General features: G+C 44.7%; 1 protein-coding gene across 4 annotated transcripts in view; it reads left to right on the top strand.

Annotated features, from left to right (window-relative positions):
* Positions 1–22,826, top strand: part of ITGB5 (integrin subunit beta 5) — a 131,317-nt gene that overhangs the window by 46,140 nt on the left and 62,351 nt on the right. For all 4 annotated transcript variants that reach the window (XM_025375276.1, XM_025375274.1, XM_025375275.1 and 1 more), the window contains 2 exons: positions 1,777–2,026; positions 8,748–8,916. In XM_025375276.1, the coding sequence (XP_025231061.1) occupies positions 1,777–2,026; positions 8,748–8,916 (419 nt within the window). The remainder of the gene's footprint in view (positions 1–1,776; positions 2,027–8,747; positions 8,917–22,826) is intronic.

Raw genomic sequence — 22,826 nt, 5'->3', positions numbered from 1 at the left:
TAATTGATGCTGTGAGCGTTGTTCTTATTTCCATTTTATATTTCAAGAAACTTGAAATATATTTCATTTTATATTTCAGGCCCAGGTTGCACTCCTGCTCAAGGGACAGGGCTGGAACTTGAACTAAAATCTTTTGATTATTTGATTCTTCATGGTCTAGTTAGTGAAATATGCCTTGTTGTCGCGGTGGGAGGAGGAGAGGGAGTATAGAGGATTGAGTTCCCTGCAAGTTAAAGAAGGCTTCAGTTTGCTGGTTGTCAGCCTGAGATGAAAGACTGGTTGCTCTGAGATGTGGCTGCCGGCAAGTCAGGTGTAGACTCGCTGGGCAGGAGTGAGGCCATCTTTGCTGTTGTGCCTCTAAACACACACAGAATCTATCCAAATTTCAAGTATGTATACACAGTTCTACTGCAGGATAAATAGGACATCTTTTGGCTCTCCTGAAAGGTTAATGAGCCCAAGGCAGATATGAGTTGAACTGAGCCTTAAAGTTGGTTCTAAGTGATTTGTTTTTAGAAATTATGAAATGATTTCAAGATCATTATCCTGGCCTGGGTCTTCCAGTTATTGCCCTGACTTGAGCCTCACTTTGAATTCTATAGAGTGAGACAGCAAAGACCACACCTGCCAGACACTGGCTTTTTTCTTAGTTCTTTTCCTCTGAATTAATTCCCCTTTTCTGTGCCTGTCAGCTATCTTATTGTAGCTGGTAGACAAATCTAGTGCTATCTTTTCTCTTGCATTCTTTTTTCGATAGAGCTAAAATTTGGAGTCTGTCTTCCTGTATTTATATACGTAGTTTCTGATGATAATGAGTTGTACCTGTGATGTCCCGAAACATCAAAGATGCCCCCCAAAGTAAATACTAGTCTGGTAAATGGTGAGGGAAATAGAAACAAAAACAGGTGACGTGGCATAGGCATGCATATTTTTGCCCATTGGGGTATTTTAAACAACGATCTTTGTTCCTCTGTCCTCCCTTGCCTTGCACATCTCTCTCCCCAGCTTGGTTCTTCCCCACTCAGGCTCTTTTGTTCATTTCTTCCCTGCCTTTTGTTTCAAACACACATTCCCATTGTGGCTGGGTCTTTCTCTGGAGTTGGTATGTGGTTCGTGGGCTATTCTCCACCTAGTTTGTGTTCATGAAGTTGTCTGGTTCACGGTCCACTGATTACCCAAGGGTCCTTGTTGCTGAGAAGACAGAACACCACCAAGGAGCCTGGTCATTAAGGAGTTTCCTTAGAAATGCTAAGCCCAGGCCAAGCGTGGTGGCTGATGCCTGTAATCCCAGCATCTTGGGAGGCTGAGGTAGGTGGATCACTTGAGGCCAGGAGTTTGATACCAGCCTGGTCAACATGGTGAAACCCCGTCTTTACTAAAAATGCAAAAATTAGCCAGGCATGGTGGTGGGTACTCAGCTACTCAGGAGGCTGAGGCATGAGAATCACTTGAACCTGGGAGGCAGAAGTTGCAGTGAGCCGAGATTGCACCACAGCACTCCAGCCTGGGTGACAGAGCAACACTCTGTCTCAAAAAAATAAAATAAAATAAAATAAAAAAAGAAATGCTAAGCCGAATGTTTGGGAAGGAGAAACCAGGCCTCCATTCTCAGCACCGTATTCCCTTCAGGCACTTTACTTCCAAGAAAAATCTTCTGGGAGGCACACAATCACTAAAGAAAAGTAAGAGGTGAACTAGCTTTGAAAGCAAATCCCATCCCTCAGCCCTTAGCAGGTTGCATGACCTCTAACACGGGTGGCCTCTCTGTTGGTGCAGGTGACAAGACCACCTTCCAGCTACAGGTTCGCCAGGTAGAGGACTATCCTGTGGACCTGTACTACCTGATGGACCTCTCCCTGTCCATGAAGGATGACTTGGACACTATCCGGAACCTGGGCACCAAACTCGCGGAGGAGATGAGGAAGCTCACCAGCAACTTCCGGTTGGGATTTGGGTCTTTTGTCGATAAGGACATCTCTCCTTTCTCCTACACGGCACCGAGGTACCAGACCAATCCATGCATTGGGTAAGTGACCATTTGCCCTTCTGTTGGGTACTTAAGGGTGGGAGAATGGAGTAGCAGGAAAATTTAGCTCAAAGAAAGAATTAAGGAAGGCATGGTTAGGAGGGGTGGCCAGACTTAGGTGTTTAATTTGATTAATGATAGGCATACATTCTCTCCTTTCCTGACCTGTCAAGAAGTGAGTGAACTGTCACAAGGTTGTAAAGACAAAATGATCACAACCCCTTGATTATCCTGCCTGCCATGTGCAGCACCACTTGCTCACATTAATAGAATTCAGAAAATGTCCTCAGGGAGTGATGAATCCAGATTATCAGGGAGGCAGCAGGCAGGGCAACTTAAACTTTCCCCTTGCTTGTAATAACTGAGGTGCCTGGGGAGAAATGAATTCAAAATTTGTCCCTGTTGTTTTTCTATAAATAACTATAACTTATTTTCACATAATTAGACTAAAATCCTATTTTAAAGGTAAGCATTTTTTTTTTCAACATAAACACCTGAACTAGAAAAGATTTGACATATTATTAGAAAACAGGTGTCTCTAACTGCTGCAACAGAGTCTATAATAACAAGGTGTATAATTTGATGGAAGTTTATTTCCTGCTCCTCAAGTCCAACTGGGTCTCTTCATTTGTGGAACTTCTCCTGCAAGCAGTGACTCAGGGACGTAGGTGCCTTCCATCTTCCAGGCTTTCCATCTTCCACACATGGCTCCTAAGGTCATGCTGCCTAGAGGGTCATGCATAGGAGGATAGGCCTTTGCCATGCCTGCTCCCACATGTGATTAGACGGAACAGAACTGAGCCAGGAGGCTGAGAACTAGTATAGCTCTATGCCCAGGAATCAGAAGAAATAGGATTATTGAGCAGGTCTCTGCCATGGGGTGTTTGTGTGCATGTTGGGGGTGGTGGTTGTATGAGGGGATCGCATTCTTCAGCCCATGCAACACAACCTCTACTAGGTTGGTTTCTTTCCTTTTTAGTCTTTTAGGAGTTCCTTTAAATGTCAAGATTATGCAAGTGACTGCAGTGAGTGGTAACTTCCAACTCTTGCTTTCCTTGTCTCCATATTTAACTTTAGTGAGGGTTTGTGTTGTAAGGTCCAAAACTAGTCATGAGATAGGGAACAACTAAGACTTAAGTTTTCACTAAGTGTCAAGCCCTTACTAAATATTTTCTATAGATTATCTCATTTAAATCTCAACAATCTGGTGAGTTCTCTAAGGTAGGTATAAGCCAGATGTTAAAGATGCAGACGCTGAGGCCTAGAGAGAATAACTTACCCAATATTATACAGACAGCAAGGGGTAGAGCTGGAATATGAATACAAACTACTTTTATAGTCTGCATTTGCTTTTTTTTTTTTTGAGACAGAGTCTCACTCTGTTGCCCAAGCTGGAGTGCAGCGGCGCAATCTCGGCTCCCTGCAACCTCCACCTCAGCCTCCTGAGTAGCTGGGATTACAGGTGCATGCCACCACACCTGGCTGATTTTTGTATTTTTAGTAGAGATGGGGTTTTACCATGTTGGCCAGGCTGGTCTTGAACTCCTGGCCTCAGATGATCCACCCACCTTGGCCTCCCAAATTGTTGGAATTACAGGCATGAGCCACTGCACCCGGCCTGCATTTGCATTTAATATAATGCCTTCTTCCCCATTAAAATCACACTACAACACAGATACTTTACCTTAGGCTGAGTAATAATACTTGATCCAAAACCACCCTACCCCCATCTCCTAGGCTTACCTGAGGATAATGGTAGGCTATGTGGCAGCAATGTACAGTCTCCAAATCTCAGTGGCTGAACACAGTGAAAGTTTTTTTTTTTTTTTTCTCGTGCAAAATCTGATGAGGGCTGAGCTGCTTTCCTTGGAAGCTCTCCATGCAGTAACTCGGGGATCCAGCTCCTTCCATCTTGTAATGCCATTCTCAATTCTTGGTCTTCCAGCTGCCACCAAAGGAGAGAAAACCCCTGAGCCCTTCCCTCTCCACAAGTCCTCTTTGGTAGCCTTCAGAGCTGCCAGCTCCAAGTTGGGCTGGGTGGTGGGAGTGAGTTAGTGTGCTGGTGGCGTGGGCTCTTCTGAATCCCTCCAAATCCTTCTGTACATCTCCTAGAAGCTGACTTAGATCTTCTCCAGGGATTGGGAACTGACACTGGTGGAAAAACAGTAAGACAAGAGAAAGTTTTAAATACAAATGAAACTCTAAATTCTTTAACCACAAAGAGGCACTAGGCATCATCATTTGCTGGGTTTAGCTTCCTCCTGGTGACAGGTGGCCACAGGGACTATTATTAGTTTGATCCTATCTCCAAGGCCCTTTTCAACTAAGTCCGGGTGCCAAATGTTTTTTGTTGAAATTTTGCTACTTACCAGGAGCAACAGCATCTTAACGGCAAGCCTTAATCAAGCCTTTTTAAAATTCATCTGGAATAGTGATTTTATTTGCTTCTTTTCACCTCTGTCCTAATTGGGCCCTGTCTCCAGACAGATAGGGTGTGTCCCCACTTTCATTCTTCCACGGCCCTTCCACTGACTGAGACACTAGATTGGAAGCTGGCAGAGAATCAAGGGCTGGCTCTAGGCGCACAGCATTTAAATATTCAAAGTTATGACACATTACTTATTCAGAGCTTACTCTCTCAGTCCTCTAAGGCAGAACCCGTTGCAGACAGTAAAACTCTTGACAGTGAGTACAAGGCACACTGAAAAGCTGCTTGTAAGGCAGGAAGTCCAGTGAAGAACGAGAGTGTGGAAGGAAACCTCGGGCCTGAGTTATGTGAAGCTCTCTTCTCTGAGCTGGGGGGCACACGCAGTGCGGGGGCACACTGTGGCGTGGTGAGCAGGCTGAGCTTTGTCTCCCCAAGTCCAGGCAGCACGGCATCCTATGTCTCCTGGGTTCAAATGATTCTCCTGCCTCAGCCTCCCGAGTAGCTGGGATTACAGGCACATGCCACCATACCCAGCTAATTTTTGTATTTTTTTAGTAGAGATGGGGTTTCACCATGTTGGCCAGGCTGGTCTTGAACTCCTGACCTCAGGCGATCTACCTGCCTCGGCCTCCCAAAGTGCTGGGATTACAGGGGTGAGCCACCGCGCCCGACCTAAAGTATTTTAAATTATTCTGTTTCTGTTTCTTGAATTGTGGATCCTTCAGGTGGATCCACAGCAGGTCAGTGTATTGGACCTGCTGACATGCCTTCATGAATTGTTTTTCATGCGATTTGTAAGCTTTTCATTAGTACATCTTCACTGGAGGTTGTAGGGGCATCCCTGCAGAGCAGTTTTATGTTTGCTGCTGTCGAGAATCTCCAGGTTCACCGTGGGACTAGTTTTTCTGTTAACTTTTCAACTGGAGATGTCTTCACCATAAAGGCAGTGTATTCCAGTTGCTCAGGCCTGGAATTACAGTTTTTATGGGTAATTCATCTCATTCGTGACAGACGGTCAGCTTCCGTGCCGCTTTCCCAGACCAGTAGCTGGAGTTTTTCTGTTTCTGGTTTTAGTGGCACAGCAGCTCATTGTAGTGTTGGGCTTTATGCAGAGAGCCCTATTCCAGTGTTCAGCCCTGTGCAGGACTGAGGCTCAGCATCTCTTCCTGGTAGACCCTGCTCCAAGCCCGCAGGGCCTCAGTCAAGGCCTGACGCATTGCAGGGGTCCTTGGCATGAGTGCCTGCCCATTTCCTACTTTTTTTTTTTTTTTTTTTTTTTTTTTTGAGACTGAGTCTCGCTCTGCTGCTCAGGCTGGAGTGCAGTGGCACGATCTCAGCTCACTGCAACCTCCACCTCCTGGGTTCAAGTGATTCTTCTGCCTCAGACTCCTGAGTAGCTGGGATTATAGGCACCTGCCACCACGCCCAGCTAATTTTTGTATTTTTAGTAGAGATGGGTTTTCACTGTGTTGGCCAGGCTGGTCTTGAACTCCTCAGCCTCCCAAAGTGCTGAGATGACAGGCGTGAGCCACTGCACCCGGCCCCCACCTATTCTTTTAAGTCCATTCGTTTGTTTTTTGAGTTTTTTTTTTTTGTATTTTTAAATTTTATTTTGTTTTATTTTATTTTATTTTATTTTTTCCAAAACCAAATACTTCTGAAAGTTTCATTCATTTATTGAATGGTTTCCTCTTCATTTCTGGGATTTACTTTCTGAGCTTCCAGTCTAGGCTATATATTAAAAATTTTTTAATTACATTTTATCCAGCAGTTCTATATGGTTAGCATTAGAAGAAGCAGATAAGGTGTTTTCATTCCTGTTCCATGACATGAGAGCCTTTCCATGTCAGCTTGATCCATGATATTCTCCTGAGGCATTAGATTGTTTTCTGGATTTGCCTAGGTCTGGTGTCTTCAAATTGGATTCACTCTTTATACATACAGACACTCCCTTGGCTTTTTAACCATATATATTTTATTTTTTATCTCCCTTGTTAATAATCCTTAATTTAGTAACTGTGTGCGTGGTGCTTATTTGGGGTCTCACAGCACAGACACACAAGAGGGGTGGTATAGTCTCCTGGTATGACCCCAAAACATCTGGATTTTCAGGCCACTCAGACAGCTGTTCTGGGGTTAAGTCAGATAACTCATCACAAGTGACATCCGATTCCAGTGTCAATGGAGACACTCCTAGCGTCTGTGTGACAAAGCTCTTTTCCTCTTGGTATGAAGTGACTCTGACTTGGTTATACTAAATTCTCTGCAATGAAGGCTTCTGTCTGGCAAACACATTTTCTAATTCCTAACTACTTAACAGACATTCTTTGAAGTAAAAATGTATCTGCTTATTGCTGTTTGTGGGAGTGAAAGGGAGGAGGTAAAACATGCTGAGCTGAAGCTGAGTTTCTCACAGCTTTCCTGGTTAAACAACAATTATTATTCAGTTTATTTCCTCCCTGCCCACCACCAACTGGACCAAGTGTAAAAAAACATACACCTGAAGTCCTAAATCATGGGCCAGAGCCACATAAGCAAGGGCAGGATATTGGAGGAAGAGAAGGGGGAGAGTTTGAATAGACTTACTTCCTTCTGGGCCTATGATCCACTTGCCAAATAGCTACAGATGGGACCTCAGTTCCTTCTTCCGGCTGGGAATGTAATTTCCATAATTGTTATTTTCATGACAAAACGAGGAGGTAATGGAAAGTTTGGGTGGCCTGAGGCTGAGGTTAAAAAAGAGCTCCACCTGTCCAAGTACAAGGTGTTCGTGAAGATTTCGGGAAAGGAGAAGGGAGAAACACAAAGGAAAGCCAGGCAAGGAGAGCCCATTGCTGCCGCTGGCCCGAGAGGGAGAGCGTGACTGTCACAGGAGTGGGGCTGATTGATTCTGTGCAGGGTGGGCCTGTTGCTGGGGACTCTGTGCTGTGCTCTTGTGACTGTGTGGATGGAGCAGGGACTGTAGCCCTGAAAGGGAATGGAATGGCTCCTTAGAGAGCCAATGATTGCCCCTTTACAGAAGGGAGCCTGCCCAGACCTGCCCTGGTGAAGCTGATTTTGACAGCAGTTAAGGCAGGGTCCTCCTAGCTGTTGCTAAGGCTGTTTTCTTTCCCATGTATGCAGCTTGAATTAGATTATAAAGCCTTTCCCTCAGGCCTGTTAGTGCTCGTTTCCCATCATTTATCCTGAAAGAGGGACTTCCTTAACACGGCCAGAGACCCTGCACATTCTGGCCCAGCCTGCCTCCCAGGCTCCTCCTCGTCCACCCTCACCCCTCACTCTGCACTACAGCCCCCCTGGCCTCCCTCTGTCCCTGGGCTCTGTGCTCCCTCCTGTCACAGGACTCTTGCACATGCTCTTCTCTGGCTGGAACACTCTCCCCTCTTTACTTTGTGAACCCATTGGTAAAACAATACAAGCTCTTTCTTCCAACTTTATTAGCTCTAGATCAAGCTGAAACTCTTAGAGCTGTAATGGAAAGTAACTTCTTCAGGAATGGGGTCACCTGGAGTCTCCACAGGAGACTGAAAAGGAGATCACCCAATATTTCAAGAGAAAGGCTGGGTATTAACCTACTATTGATGTGTAATGCTTCCTTCTTTCCCAATTTCCAGACATCACTTTCCATTTGAAGATGCTTAGTTTCTAAATAATTTTTTATTGCATTTAGCAGAATTGATAGTTTGTTGGTACAATATTTCGAAACGAATGAAGAAGCAGATAAGATGTTTTTATTCCTGTTCCATTGAGCATTTGTCCATGTGCCTGCACATCCTGGTCACTGAGGGGGTTGACATGGCAAGGTTATATGATCCTGTGATCCTTTGTTGTGTGGCAGCAGCATTGATGTAGAAGCTGGTTGCATGGAGTAACTTCACTTACATTGCCCTCACTGGGCATTATCCACATTCCTTAGCCCAGAGGACACTTCCTGTCCACTCTGCCTAGGCTGGCCCACACCCTGGGTCCCATATACCTTTCAATGCCCATGTCAAGTCTTCCTCCAACCACGGTAGCCTACTGTTATCTCTGTTTCCTTTTAACCATTTGTCCATACCATTCATTTACAACTCGGCATATACAGCCTTGCCTGCAGTTTAGGGCTGATGTTTAGAAAGTAGGGACTATGTTATTTATCTTTGCTCTCTCCACTGTGCCTGTCCTAGGGGCATGTAGTAGGTTCTGGGTAAATAGTTATTGGTGCCTCTCAAGGCACTCAGTGAATGCTCAGAACACTTGGTAAAGATTTACAGACAATGATGGAAAAATGACTCTTCTCTTCTTTCTCTCTAGTTACAAGTTGTTTCCAAATTGCGTCCCCTCCTTTGGGTTCCGCCATCTGCTGCCTCTCACAGACAGAGTGGACAGCTTCAATGAGGAAGTTCGGAAGCAGAGGGTGTCCCGGAACCGAGATGCCCCTGAGGGGGGCTTTGATGCAGTACTCCAGGCAGCCGTCTGCAAGGTAACTTTCCTTTCTGGTCCTGTCCCTGCACAGGGAGGTCAAGGTAGAGAGCATCAGTGGGTGCCGGTACTTCCTGCAGGAGACTTTGAGTGCCCCAGCATATGGCTCCTGACCACTCCAAAGTCAGAGGGTGAGCTCAGTGGAACCTCTGGGAAATCTACAGCAACCAAATCAGCCAGAGCTCAGGAATGGATTGGGCTGGTGTGTGTCTCTCTGTCAGGGTGTGGTTGTGTGCAGTGGAGTACTGTCTACCAGAAGACAGCTGTCTGCATTTATGCATTGGCTTTTTGGTTTATTTTCAGGGGAAAAAAGTAAAGGTCAAGCCATAGGCATAGAAGCTTGTAGAGCTTTCTGGACCAATTTTGGCAAACCTTAGAGATTGCTCTCTTGGGAAACCCAGTTGAAAAAAAATTTGTGGCATCTTTGGTTGCAATTCTAGTTGTTTTCCTCCTGCTTCTCTGTGATATATGAATCCAGAGGGAGGGCCTAGACTTAGATCAGAAATGAACTCATGCTTCGAGGGGTTCCAGTCCTAGCAAAACATATAAATGGAATGTTGGTGATAACATAGTCTTAAAATAATTTTCTACTGTTGAAACAACCCAATAACAATAACAAAAAATATCTCTCTTGAATTTACTCTCGTAACACATACTTTAAAAATGTGTGTGTCTCTTCTTAGTCTTTGTGCATACATTTAGTATTTTTTCATAGTGGTCATCAATAGAGTGTGAATAATTGGTGATGCTTTCTTGAAAATTCAGGCAGATTCCTTAATAGGTGGGGACTCTTCCCTTTGGGGAGGGTAAGGTCAGAGGCTAGAACTCAGTCTAGAGAGGCTGCATATGGCAGCTGCTATTCACTTACTAAGTGATAAGCACTTAATTGCTCACTTACATAGTTTCTGACCTCAGAGCTTGAGTCTGGTGTGTCACACAGACTCCTGTTTCCTCTCCACTCAATCCTTGACAAGATGGAAAGAAAACCCCAGATATCCTTTCTGAAATAAAAAACCAAAATGGCAGAAGGAAATGGATAAGGAGAAGGTAAAATGTAAAGAAAGCAGCAACAGCCATCTGCCGTTCTCTTGGTCCCACTGTGGTTCTGCCCATCACAGAGTCCGTGGGCCCCTCCTGGAGAAGAAGGTAGCAGTGGCGTCCTATCCAGGAAGGCTGCAGTGTGGCCTCTTCCCAGCTGCTGGCCAGAGCCAAATGGTTTGATTCAGAAGTCCCTGGTGTCTTTTAGCAGTCTGAGAGAGCCACATGGAACACAGCTAGAATGTATTCAGTTCTGAACCTTTCAAATGTTTCACAAAATAGTTTATGAATTTGATTCAGAAAGAAAAATTATATTTTTGACTGACTTTCAGATATTGACTATAGGAGGCGTTTTCTCCACAGACATTCAGCCAAATTCTGCTTTTTGGTAGGCAAAAAAAATAGTGCAGAGAAGACATAGGATCCCCCTCATCTCCCCACCTTGATAATTGTTTGGATTTTCTTTTTTTGGGAGATAAATTCAATCTTTCTCTGGAGAAAGAACCTAATTGCAGGCCTAAGCAGTGTCTGAGTACATTTTATTTAATTAGGTAAATTGGAAAGGCATGTTTGATCACTTGGACCACAGTGGTCTTTGCAAAGCCATTTGATCCAGTCTTATGTCTATGGAACCTTCCTGTGCCATCCCTGATGGATGAACTCTTCAATCCTTTGAGACACAGTATTTCAAGACTCAAGCATTTCAGAGGCAATGCTAGCAGATTTTCTCAATTCATTGCCTGGACCTGGTGAATTATTGTTGACGGAGAGGCACTTTATGAGCAAGTTTCAGGCTTATGCCTGTTGAAATTTGCTCTTATTCCTCACCACGACCTTTGCAAAAGGGAATACCTTTGCAAAAGTTAATTGCTCAGAATTATGCAGCCGATGAGCCTCCGGCATCTCTCTTCGCCTTTTCTTTTCCATTGTGCTGTTAGTTTATGTTCTGGTGCATACTAAACAATTTATTTCTCACTTGACATCACCTATTTATAAAACATGTCATCCTTCTGGCTCACCACAGCCTTATGGTAACAAAAAATTGGAAGTAGTTTATGGACTACCTTTGGATAAAAGACTATGCAACAGTCATACTATTTTAAATATTTAATGACTTGAATAATATGTAAGATATTAGTATCAGATGGCTCTAATAGTAACTTTGTTCTCTCTTGGCTCTCCTAGGAAAAATTGTCCTTAGGGAAGATATAACTCAATGTTTTACATTTTAAGAATTTCCAGAATAATACGTAAGATAAATTACGATTGGCATAGGAAGCAGGTTATAAAACAATATGGACAGTATACTTCTGTTTTGCAAACAAAAGAAAAAAAATGTGGGCAAAGATTGGAAATAGAACAAAATGATAACAGTGGTTGTCTCAGGTGACAGGATTATATTTTTCTGATAGGTGGGTGATAGGCTTATTTTCTTCTTGGTGACTTTTTGTTTAATATTTACCTAAATTTCCACAGTGAATATGTATGATTTCTTTTTTTTTTTTTTTAATTCTGGAACAGTTTCAGAATAAAGAATGGTGAAATGAAACCCCATGTACTCATTGTTCATCTTTAATGATTACTAACTCATGACCAGTCTTGTTTCATTTGTATTCCCAACCACACCCATATTTGAAGCAGACCTTGGCTATCATTTGTAAGTCCTAGGTATCCCTTACTTTGTTTACTGAATGCTGTGTCTCCTCCTGGTCTGGCCAGATTAAAGGCCCTTCCTGGATCCTGCAAACAGTGGAACAGAGGGAGAAGGCCTGGAATCTTGTGCAGTTGGCTCATGCGTCACAGGGGCTGGAGTTGGCCAGGCAATTCCCCGGCAGCTCTGCACGCTCTACTTCCCCTGACCCTGTGCCCTGGAGATGGAACTGATAACAGGCCTATCTCCCAGCGCCACAGGGAGCTCTTTGTCCTGGTTTTATTCTCACTCTGGTTTTATTCTCATTTCTGTTTCCCTGAATGGACTGTTAGTTATCAACTTGTGGGATTTAGGGGTATGGAATATTCACATGTCTGACTTTAAATACACCTCTGTGGCCTGCTCTTGGAAAGTTGTTCTTTGCAAAAAGAAGGAAACAGATAGTTTCTTCTATTTAGGATTCCTGAATAGTTTCTATTTAGGATTCATTCCATTTATGATAAGGACTCTGCTTCTATGAATGGAGGTTTTGAGTTGCTTTATATATCCTCTGCCGGTCACATTGCTGTGAGAGGTCATCTAACAGCATCCACAGCTAAGCATCCACAGCTAAGGGATGCCTGTCTCGTCAAGGCAGGCATTTTTTCTAATGCACTGTTCCTGGCTGGAGTTAGAGAATTCCACTGCCTGTAATTTTTTATCTTTACCCAGAGCCTATGATTGAACCTGTTTATAGGTTTTTATGGTCAGAATAAGGGTTTCTCTGCCAGGACCTTCTAGAAGTTGACTCTAAGTTGTTTGTTCTGAAATTGTACAGGCGGAAGTGTGATGTGTGGTTCAGACTGGAAATATGACTGCTTTCCTATTAACTCAAAACAGGGCACGCCCTTGGCCTAGGGAGGACACAGGGTGAACAGTTGCCTGGAAGCTCTGGGTCCCAACTTGTCAATTATCACTTTGCTCTTCTTCATGGCTCTCAGGTTAAAGAAGTTACTTATACATTTGAGCTTGGCTGGGTACATGCTAGCAGAATAGTATTCTATGTGCTGCGTTTTTTGGTCAGCCAGAAAATAAATCAATGCAACCAAGCACGTTTCCCTGTTTGTTTCCACTGATAGAGCCCTGGCACTTATCCTTTGTGTTCTTGAGACAGAGTTTCTGTTTTAATCCTGATTCTCTTAATTTTGCATTATGTGTTCAATTTTTAAAGCATTTATGTCCTCTCAGAAATGGGTGGATGAATAAGTCTTTTTTTTTTTTTTTTTTTTTTTTTGAGACGGAATCTCACTCTGTCACCCAGGCTGGAGTGTGCAGTGGCACGATCTTGGCTTACTGCAACCTCCACCTCCCAGGTTCAGGCCATTCTCCTGCCTCAGCCTCCCAAGCAGCTAGGACTACAGGCACCCGCCACCACGCCTGGCTAATTTTTTAGTATTTTTTTAGTAGAGACAGAGTTTCACCACGTTAGCCAGGACGGTCTCAGTCTCCCGACCCTCGTGATCCACCTGCCTCGGCCTCGCAAAGTACTGGGATTGCAGTGTTAGCTCTGCGCCCGGCCAAATAAGTTCTTAAAGCAAACAAGGTAAATTTATGTATTGAATAACATTTTTTTGGGCAGGAATTGAGACCTTTATTCTTCCCTGGCCTGAATATCTTATCTAAAATGAAGACCACAGGCTCAGAGGAGCCATGATTCTTGTTGGAGGATCCTTACCAGAGCCCTACAATATATTGGTAGGACTCTGATAAGGGTTGTTCCCATTTTACACGGGTGGAAACTGAGTGTCACAAGGGACTAATTGCACTTAGTAAGGAGTAGAACCAGAATGTGAACCAGTTCTATTGATTTGAAATGTATTACTTAGTGACTGTGTGCTCTGGGAAGTAGCAATAATGCACTGTTGAGCAAGGGACACTGCATTTATTTATTTAAAAAAAAATTTTTTTTTTCTTTTTTTTTGAAAGGAGGTCTCACTCTATCACCCAGGCTGGAGTGCAGTGGTGAGATTATGGCTCACTGCATCTTCGCCTAGCTAATCTTTTTGTATTTTTAGTGAAGACGGGGTTTCTCCATGTAGGCCAGGCTGGTCTTGAACTTCTGGGCTCAAGTGATCCGCCCACCTCAGCCTCCCAAAATGCTGGGATTATAGGTGTGAGCCACGGCACCCAGCCTATTTATTATTATTTTTTAAATAATACATTCCAAACCTAGGAAGGCACTGAATTTAGAGTCATGTTTTCCTGACTCAAGCTCTGCCTCTTCTGCTATCGGCTGCCTCCATGGAAGCCAGTTGACTTCTCCAGGCCTCAGAGAGCACATCTGGGAGAGGCAGGGAGGCACGGGACTGGAGGAAGGTGCTCCAGGTTGCCTTCCATCTGTGCCAGCCAGTGCCACTTCTCGCAGAGGACTTGGTCACAGCCCTGTCTCCTTTGCCTGGGGCCTTTGATTTTGCTTTTTTGTCTCTTCTGGCTCAGGCTTAAGTAGGGGCTGCTTAAGACCCAGTAGGGGCTGCTGCAGATTCCTGTAAAATGTGGAAAATTCCCCAGTCCCAGAGTCAGGCACAACATTGTCAGGGTTTCCTCTTGCCCCCTCCCAGCTCCCAGTTCCTGCAGAATTGACTTGCTTTCTTTTGCTTTATTGCCTGATTTCTTTTAGACCTCAGACTTGTGTCACTTTTCCAAGCATGAGTTCAGAAATACAGGAATTGCCTTTCTTTCTTCAAGGAAGGCATCCCCCCACTCCTGAAACCTCCGCACCACCTGAAGAGAGGGACCCGCCACATGTTCTGCTTCCCAGCTGTCTGCGTTGTCTGTCTCAGCATGTGTGAGCTGCTTCTGCTAGCACATCTCACCACAGGTTTCCAGGGCTTGATCCAGTGCCAGGCTGCCTGCTTCTCCTGTGCTGCTGTGTCTTTGGGAAGCACCATTAAAGTATTGGATTTCCCTGGGCATTGTGCATGCAGGTGTGCAGACCCTCTGCTCTGCGGGGTTGTTGTCAGACAGGTGTGGCGCAGCTTCTCCTTGGCTTTCTGTGTGGCAGAGGGCAGTGGTTTCATGTGCACCCCTGAATCCTTCTACTGTTTTGGTCTCTGAGGCGGCACCCCAAGTGCAGGACTTTGTGTTTTCCTTGCTCTGCCTTCTGCTGTGAGCTGTGTTGTGGGCACCGACAGCTGCTGTTCTGGGTTGAGCGGTGGGAACTGGCTGAGTCATAACTCAGTATTGTGAACAGGGCACATGGGAGAGTTTGCATTTCTTTTTGCCCTCTAGTGTAAACCAGTCACATGCCTGCCTTGCACCTGTGCTTAGGAGGTGTCTGCACATGCCGGTGGCTCCCTTCACTGGTCGAGGCAGGGAATAATCATCCTGGGGGAAGGGTAGGAGGCCCCTTTGATGGCTGGGGCTCTATTTGCGTACCAGGCGAGAGTGTCAATTTTTTATTTTAAGTCAGAGTCTCCTTGCTTGGAATGTCCGCTGGGCAAAGATGAAAGGAGACAGGAATTTGCTCTTGGGCTCTTGTTGCAAGGCTCTCTGCCTGTGGCCTCTACCTGTGGCCTCTGCATTCCAGCCACAGTGACCTGGAGTCTGTTACTCTGACTCAGGCAAGGCCTTTGCACGTGCTCTTTCCTCTGTTTGGATACTCCATTCCTGTATTCCTGGTTTTCTTTGATACTCCTTCCCTGTATTCCTGGTTGGCTGGCTTCCCTTCCTCCCTCCCTCCCTCCCCCCCGTCCGTCCGTCCTTCCTTCCTTCCTTCCTTCCTTCCTTCCTTCCTTCCTTCCTTCTTCCCTTTCTCCCACCCTCTCCTCCCTCCTCTCCCTCCCCTCCCTCCCCTCCCTCCCTCCTTCTCCCTCCTTCCCTTCTTTCTTTCTCTCTCTTTCCTTCCTCCCTTCCTCCCTCCTTTCTTTTCTCTTTTCTCTTCTCCTTCCTTCCTTCCTTCCTTCCCTCCCTCCCTCCCTCCCTCCCTCCCTCCCTCCCTCCCTTCTTTCTTTCTTTCTTTCTTTCTTTCTTTCTTTCTTTCTTTCTTTCTTTCTTTCTTTCTTTCTTTCTTTCTTTCTTTCTCTTTCTTTCAGTAGATTTTATTTTTTATAGCAGTTTTAGGTTCACAGCAGAAATGAATAGAAAATAAAGAATTCCCACAACTGTCCTCTGACCACTGCACACACAGCCTCCCCCACCATCAGCATTCCACATCCGTGTGGTATATTTGTTACAATCAGTGACCCGGTCAGTGTTGACACATCATTATCAACCAGAGTCCATAGTTCACAGTAGGGTTCACCCTTGGTTTGTACAGTTCTGTGGGTTTTAACAAATGTACGACAACAGGTAGCCACCATTAGATACCACACAGAGTAGCTTCCCTGCCTCGGAACTCCCTGTGCTCCACCTGTCTATTCCTGCTTCCTCCCCCTGAATCTGTTTTCCTTTTGATGTCTAACCTGTGCCTGTTTGTGTTTCAGATCTCAGCTTCACTGTCTATTTGTCAGAGAAGCCCTCCCTGATGGACTTCCCTGACTAGGTCAGGATGCCCAGGCTCCAGGCAAACCCTTAATCACTTCTGTCCTGGTTATCATCTTATTTTTATTTATTTGAAGCATTCCTGGAATGCCTGCCTCTCTTTGAGATAGTGAACTCCCTGAAGGCAGGGATATGTCTTTTTTCTCATGACTGTATTCCCAGCACCACACACTGCTGGGCACATAATAGGTCCTTGTTAAACATCTGGTGAACAAAGGCTTCATTCTCACAGTTGCCTTTATGCTCCTGAAGTTCAGGAATACCAGGTTCTTCTGGCCCCAAGCTTGTCCCATCCTGGATGGGACTTCCACCCTCCCATCCACCAGGCTGCCTCCATGGAATTTATAGTGCTTCATGCAAATTCATTAAAGCAGAATCAGAAGTGCTATTACTTGGTAATACCTTTCCATTCAGAAAGCATTTATTGGCTGTCCAGTAAATGCTCAGTGGCAGGTATGGTGGAGAAAACTAAAGATAGATGAGAAGTCTCTATCCTCTGGGATTTGATTTGAGCCTGCAGATCCATTAGAAGGGAAATAAGACAATCAAGTTTGGAAACATTAGAGTGAACCATATAAAATTATTGATATTTAACTATTGGTGATATTTGTTCTTTGCCTATTGATGTTTTTCCCGCAAAAAATGGAAAATTCGTATGGTTCAACCTTCTTCATTCCAAAATGTTCTATAATTCAGATTGAACTCTGTCACAGAGTACACATTAGAAATGTTATCCTGCACATTGCTGGGATTTGAGCTCGAGAGGAATGTCTGTATCCTGAGTCATAGGCCAGGATTTCTTTTTCCCAAGGAAAGAAATGCTACACTTTTGGCCTTATTAAGTTTAGCCACAGAACAAATTTTTTTTAAAAAAGATATTTCATTGCAAACAGTGGATGGAAGTAGGAAAAACAAACTAAAAAGAATGTGTGTATTGTTATAAAGGGATGGAAATATGCCTGAATGTCAACATGATTCGGGAAACCAATCACAGAGACCCTCTAACTTTGTTTTGCCTTATGTGCTGTGGAGACTCCTCTGTCCCCAAGCTCAGATCTACTGTGGGAGCTGCCCACTGGCTGCCCAGGTCAGTTCCCTTTCCTGCCTTGAAACCTGTCCCCTCTTCCTCAGTGCTTGCCTGAAAGGTTAACGGACAGCGTTTTGTTATTACATTTGAAAACGTCTTGAGTACTTACTGTGTACAAGACGTCCTGTTAGGTGCTGTGGGGAATGCAGAGTTAAAGTCGCCGGGTGCCCGTCTCCATGAGCATCACTCTAGTTGTAGGACTGAAGTACGTGTAGGATCTAAGGCACAGCCAGAGCACAGACTCTGGAAGGACTGGCTCCTTCGAATCCGTGGTTCAATTATAGCATTTTTTCCTCTCAGTGGGTCATCCTGGTCTCTTGCTTCCCAGTGATGCACTGGTGCTAATGATGCTGTTGATCACCACTGGCTGAGTGCTTTTGAGAGCCAGGTTCTGTACCAGGCATTTAACAGGGTTTCTTTCACATACTCCTTTGAAGGTAGCTTTACTGTCTCCTTTGATGAGGAAACAAGCCTAGAAAGGTGGAGTAACTTCTCCAAAGTCTTACAGCCAAAAAAGGCTGCACCAGAGTTGGAAACCATATCCACCTGCTGGTATGGCTTAACCTTGACATTAGAGTATCTGCCATCTTTTGAAGTCACACGGGAACAGAGAAGCGGGAAGGGTGTGCTTCCAAAGAGAGCACAGTCCCAGTCTAAGGAACTGTCACAGTTACCCACATGACCCAGTTTGCCAACTGTAGAATGGTACTGAAACAGTCCCAGGGGAAGACAGTTGCATGTGCCACTTTTTTCTGGAGCTAAGAGTTTCCTCTCTATCAGCAACAGTTATCATGTAACCTATCAACCCTCAGGATTTTCCAGGGGGGGCCACTGGTACTGTCGCAAGTTAGCATGCTGATGGATATGTGAAATGCTTATCTTTGCCCCTGACTTCCCTGTCTGTAAAATGGAAACTCTGATATCTGCCTTCTCATTCCTAATTTGGAGGGCGTCTCAGACCTATTGCCTCTGCTCCCTCGGGTTTTCTCGGATGGCATTGAGGCACAATGCTGCTTTTCACTTGGTAGATCTTTCCCAGCAGAGAGAGTACATGTGCCTGGCGACTCTTCTGTGACAACTGGGGCCCATGGGCTGCGTTGATAACAGTCTTGAGGGCCTCTTCATTTGGACAATTGTTAATTTTAATTAGGCAGATTGACCTCGGGATCAGAGAACCTAGAAATTTAAAGCTACAGTCTCTGGGATGGCATCTTTATTCCAAGACTCCCTTGTGTTTGAACTAGCAAGCCAAGGTCAGTGAGCCAGCCCATGTTCAGGCAGGCCCCACTTGTGTTTTCTGACAGCTGAGTGGGATGTTGGCTTTCCTCAGATTCCCAGGAATTGGTGGTCCAGGCTTTCCCCTGCACTTTCCCACGGGGCGTCCTTGAATCTGCCTGTCTCACTTGTCATGCTCTGCCATTGTCCATTTGCGTAAATAAGTTACTATGAAATGGGCCTGGGGATCCCAAGGCTTAACATGAGCCAGTAGGAAGATTCAGCTGCCAAATACAGGCCACGTGCTCCAGGTCCAATTCAGAGTCTACAGGCCACTTTTTCAGCCTAGTTCCTCTGTGCAGGTCAGACCACACCCAGGGAACCATGCCTGACCTGCCTCTGGGAGCTGTGTTTAAGACAGACGTTGACAGCGAGAGAGCAGAGGGGATAAGTGGGTGGTGCCAGGCATGGGAACCAACCACATCCTCAGAGGAGAGACACCATGGGAAGTAGCATGGTAACTGACTTCAGATATCATTATAAAAGAGGGAATAGACCCTTTTGGCTATTCCAGGGCATGTACTAGGGTAGCCACAGGAAAGCAGGTTGGAGTCCAACATAATGAAGAATTTTCTTGTTTTTTTTGTTGTTGTTGTTGTTTGAGATGGAGTTGCACTCTGTCACCCAGGCTGGAATTCAGTGGTGTGATTTCAGCTCACTGCGACCTCCGCCTCCTGGGTTCAAGCAATTCTCCCACCTCAGCCTCCCAAGTAGCTGGGATTACAGGCACCTGCCACCACACCTGGCTAATTTTTGTGTTTTTAGTAGAGACAGGATTTCACCATGTTGGCCAGGCTGGTCTCGAACTCCTGACCTCAGGTAATGCACCTGCCTCGGCCTCCCAAAGGGCTAGGATTACAGGTGTGAGCCTCCGCGCCCGGCCATGGAAGAATTTTCTGTCAAGGAGAGCTGTTCAGCAGTGTGGCAGTGAGTATGTGTGTGGGCCCCACACCCAGGTGGCAGGTGCTGGAGGAAAGATCCCTGCACTGGATGGGAGGCTGTACAAGAACCTCTGAGGTTCCTTCCAGGCTTCAGGTGCTACATGTTTTCTCTGTTTTTCTACCTAGTCATCCATTGGTGCTTTTGTCCTGTTGTAGCCCCTTGGAGCCTGTCTTCTCTGGTTCTCAGCAGTGCACCCTCTAAGCTGCCCCTGTATTTGGCCACAGTGACCATGAACTCTGCTATACATGCTCATTTTATTTGCCAAGTGCAGCTGACTTTGAGCTGACTTCTTCCTGGCTCCTGTTGGCTTCCCATGGAGCCACTTTACCATGTGGGTGAAAGTCAGGTGGGACAGAGACCAGGGGCAAACTGTGGAGGGTGGGGCAGAGAAGGATGGAAGCTATTCTTGGTTCTCTGCGTGAGCTTCCTTTTTTTGTCAGACCTATAGCCACAGAGTGTGACTTCTTTCAACCTTAAGAAGCCAAATTGTCCCACAGGCTGGAAGCTTGTGTCCTCAAACTAGTGAAACCAGGTCCTTTACTCCCTAACCATTTGTTTCTGTCTCTGCCAGTCCCTATGTTCTCTGGGGCCAGATGCTGGAAGTGAACAGGCCGGCGAGTCTGTCTTCACTTCTGTGAGGAGTCCATTTTTGTGAATTTTCTCAGTGACTGGGAAGAGCTGGTCTTCCATCTCATTTCTGCTTCCCCTTTTCATGGATGACTGAGAGTGAAGTCAGACTTTAAGGAACTGAGAGGAGGAAATGGAATAGGTCTGCTAGTCTTAAAAAAGAGAGAGAGACGAGTGATGAGAGTTTAGGGGCATAGCAGGGTGAAGAGAAGGCTTGTTATTAGTGGGCCATGAGCATATTTGTAGGCACATGGAAGGGACCAGAGGACAGAGTGACGAAGGAATAAATTCTCCAAAGAGGGTGGGGTTTGCAGTGCTGCGTTTCCTCAAGGAGGGAGGAGCACTTCTTCCCTTGGGATGGTGAGATCAGAGCGAGGCTGGGAGGACACGCCAGTTTGTTTAGGACGGAGTGGAGAGCGCTGGGTGAAAGGCATCCTAGGGCCTAGGAGTAGAACTGTGAGATCCTGGGAATAGGTGAAGAGAGAAGTCCTTTTACCTATCTCTGTGGGTAACGAAACAGGTGAGGTCATTCCCTCGAGTGAGTGTGAAAGTGGGAGTTGGAAATAGACCTCATGGTAAATTTCACCAGTGAACACAGAGAAGTGAAGACTTGCAGCCCTGACAGAATGCCTGGCTTCATGCATCTGCATCCAGTGCATTTCTGCCCCACGCACTCCTGACACTTTCATCTGAGGCTGGCCTCTGTCATGTTTAGTGAAATTGGTTTTGTTTATATTTTGACTTTACTCAGAGACGTAGAGAAAAGTTCAGCTAAATAAACAGGTCTTCTCTTTCTTTTAAAAACTATTTTTTATAAAAAGAGTTTGTTCAACATAAAAAATTAGAAAATGTAGATAAGCAGAAAGGAAATAAGCATCACCCATAATTCTATCAATATAATCTAAAGATAAGATGATGTGCTTCTGAGTTATAGACATGAGTGAGTTTTTCAACTTCATGGAAATACTATGATGATAATTATTAATCACCATTTATCCCATACCAGGTACTGAGTGGGGTGCTCAATGTGTATCATCTTCTTCAGTTCTCTCAACAACCCTATTTTATCAATACTATTATTATCTCCCTCTTATAAACAAGGAAGCTGAGATAGGGAAAGATGAAGTAACTTGTCTAAGATCACAAAAACAAGATAAGGGAGACATGGGACCAAACTCAGATTAGCCAGATACCTGAGCCCGTGCACATAAATTCTGTGTGGATACTGCTATTAAATAAAAAAGTATTTGGGCCCAGCGTGGTGGCGCATGCCTGTAATCCCAGCATTTTGGGAGGCCAACGCAGCGATGGCTCGAGCCTAGGAGTTCAAGACCAGCCTGAACATTGAAGTGTAATTGACGTACAATGAGCTATACATATTGAAAGTATACAGTTTAACAAATTTTGATATTTATGTACACTCACAAAAGCAACTCTGCAATCAAAGTAACAAATATATCCTTCACCCCCAAAAGTGTATTTATGCCCCTTTGTCATCATTTCTTCCTCTTCTCCCTCCTGCCTCCCTTACCCCAGGCAATGAATTTGGTTTCTGTCACTGCACACTAGACTGCATTTACTCAAATTTCGTATGTCTAGTATACACTCTTTTTTTGCCTGCCTTATTTCCCTTAGCAGTTGAGATTCATTCATGTTGTTAGTGTATCCATTCATTCTTTTGTTGCTGAGTAGTATTCCATCACATGGATACACAACAGTTTATGTATCCATTCATCTATTGATGGACATTAGTTTTTGCCTGTTATGAGAGAGCTGCTGTAATTGTTCATGTTCATGTCTTTGTATGGACGTATGCTTTCATTTCCCTTGGGTCAGTACCCAGGAGTGGGATGGTTGGGTCATATGGTAGGTGTTTAACTTTTTAAGAAACTGCCAAACTGTTTTCCAAAGAACATTTATCATTTTACATTCCTACCAGCAGGGTGTGAGGGTTCCAGTCTCTACATATCTTTATCAACATTTGATGTGGTCAGTCTTAAATTTTAGACACTTTAAAGGCATGTGGTAGGATCTTATTGTAGTTTTGAATTAATGCAAGGCTTTTAAATTGTTTAGCATGCAATAATTGATACTTCCTGTAACAGTCATATAGCTTCACATATCAATTAGTAAAAGGAGAAGAGAGGAAACGTAAAAATTATTACTGGTCCTAGAATAATAACTACAAGTTCCCTTTATATACTCCCTTTTATGTGTTAACTATAATACTTTTTAATACATTCTGTCTAAACCTAGCAACAGCTCTGCAAAGCAGGCTTATTTCCATTTTACAGAAGAAGAACTGAGGCTGAGAGGTGAAGTGACTGACTCAGGGGCCCACAGTTAGAATAGGGTAAAGATTTGACCTTAGAATCTGTTCCAAAGCTGATGTACTCTGGCTCTCATGCTATATTCCATTTGTAGTTCATTGTTTTCCTTTTTTTTCAATCCACTTTCCTACTATTGCTTTCTTCCCCAAATGTGGAATACAGAACTCAAGCCTTCAAAACAGCTAGCTCTGCCAGCCAACCCAACAATAAGGGAAATTATTTTTAATGTAAATACTCTGTGGAGTCACCACTTGTAAAGCCTCCAAGCCTGAAAGCCTGGGTGATGAACAAGCATGTCCTGACTCATTCCCAGCAGCCCAACCTCTGGGCCAAGTTTGTTAACACCATTTACATAACAAGAGCCCACTTCACAGAAAACAGAATTATTATTCTTATGCTGAGCCATCCTTCACTTGTGGAGCTATTTCCATTTTAGATGCAAC

The sequence above is a fragment of the Theropithecus gelada genome, chromosome 2 (assembly GCF_003255815.1).
Source record: "Theropithecus gelada isolate Dixy chromosome 2, Tgel_1.0, whole genome shotgun sequence".
NCBI lineage: Eukaryota > Metazoa > Chordata > Mammalia > Primates > Cercopithecidae > Theropithecus > Theropithecus gelada.
This window is presented reverse-complemented; position numbering and strand designations above follow the sequence as displayed.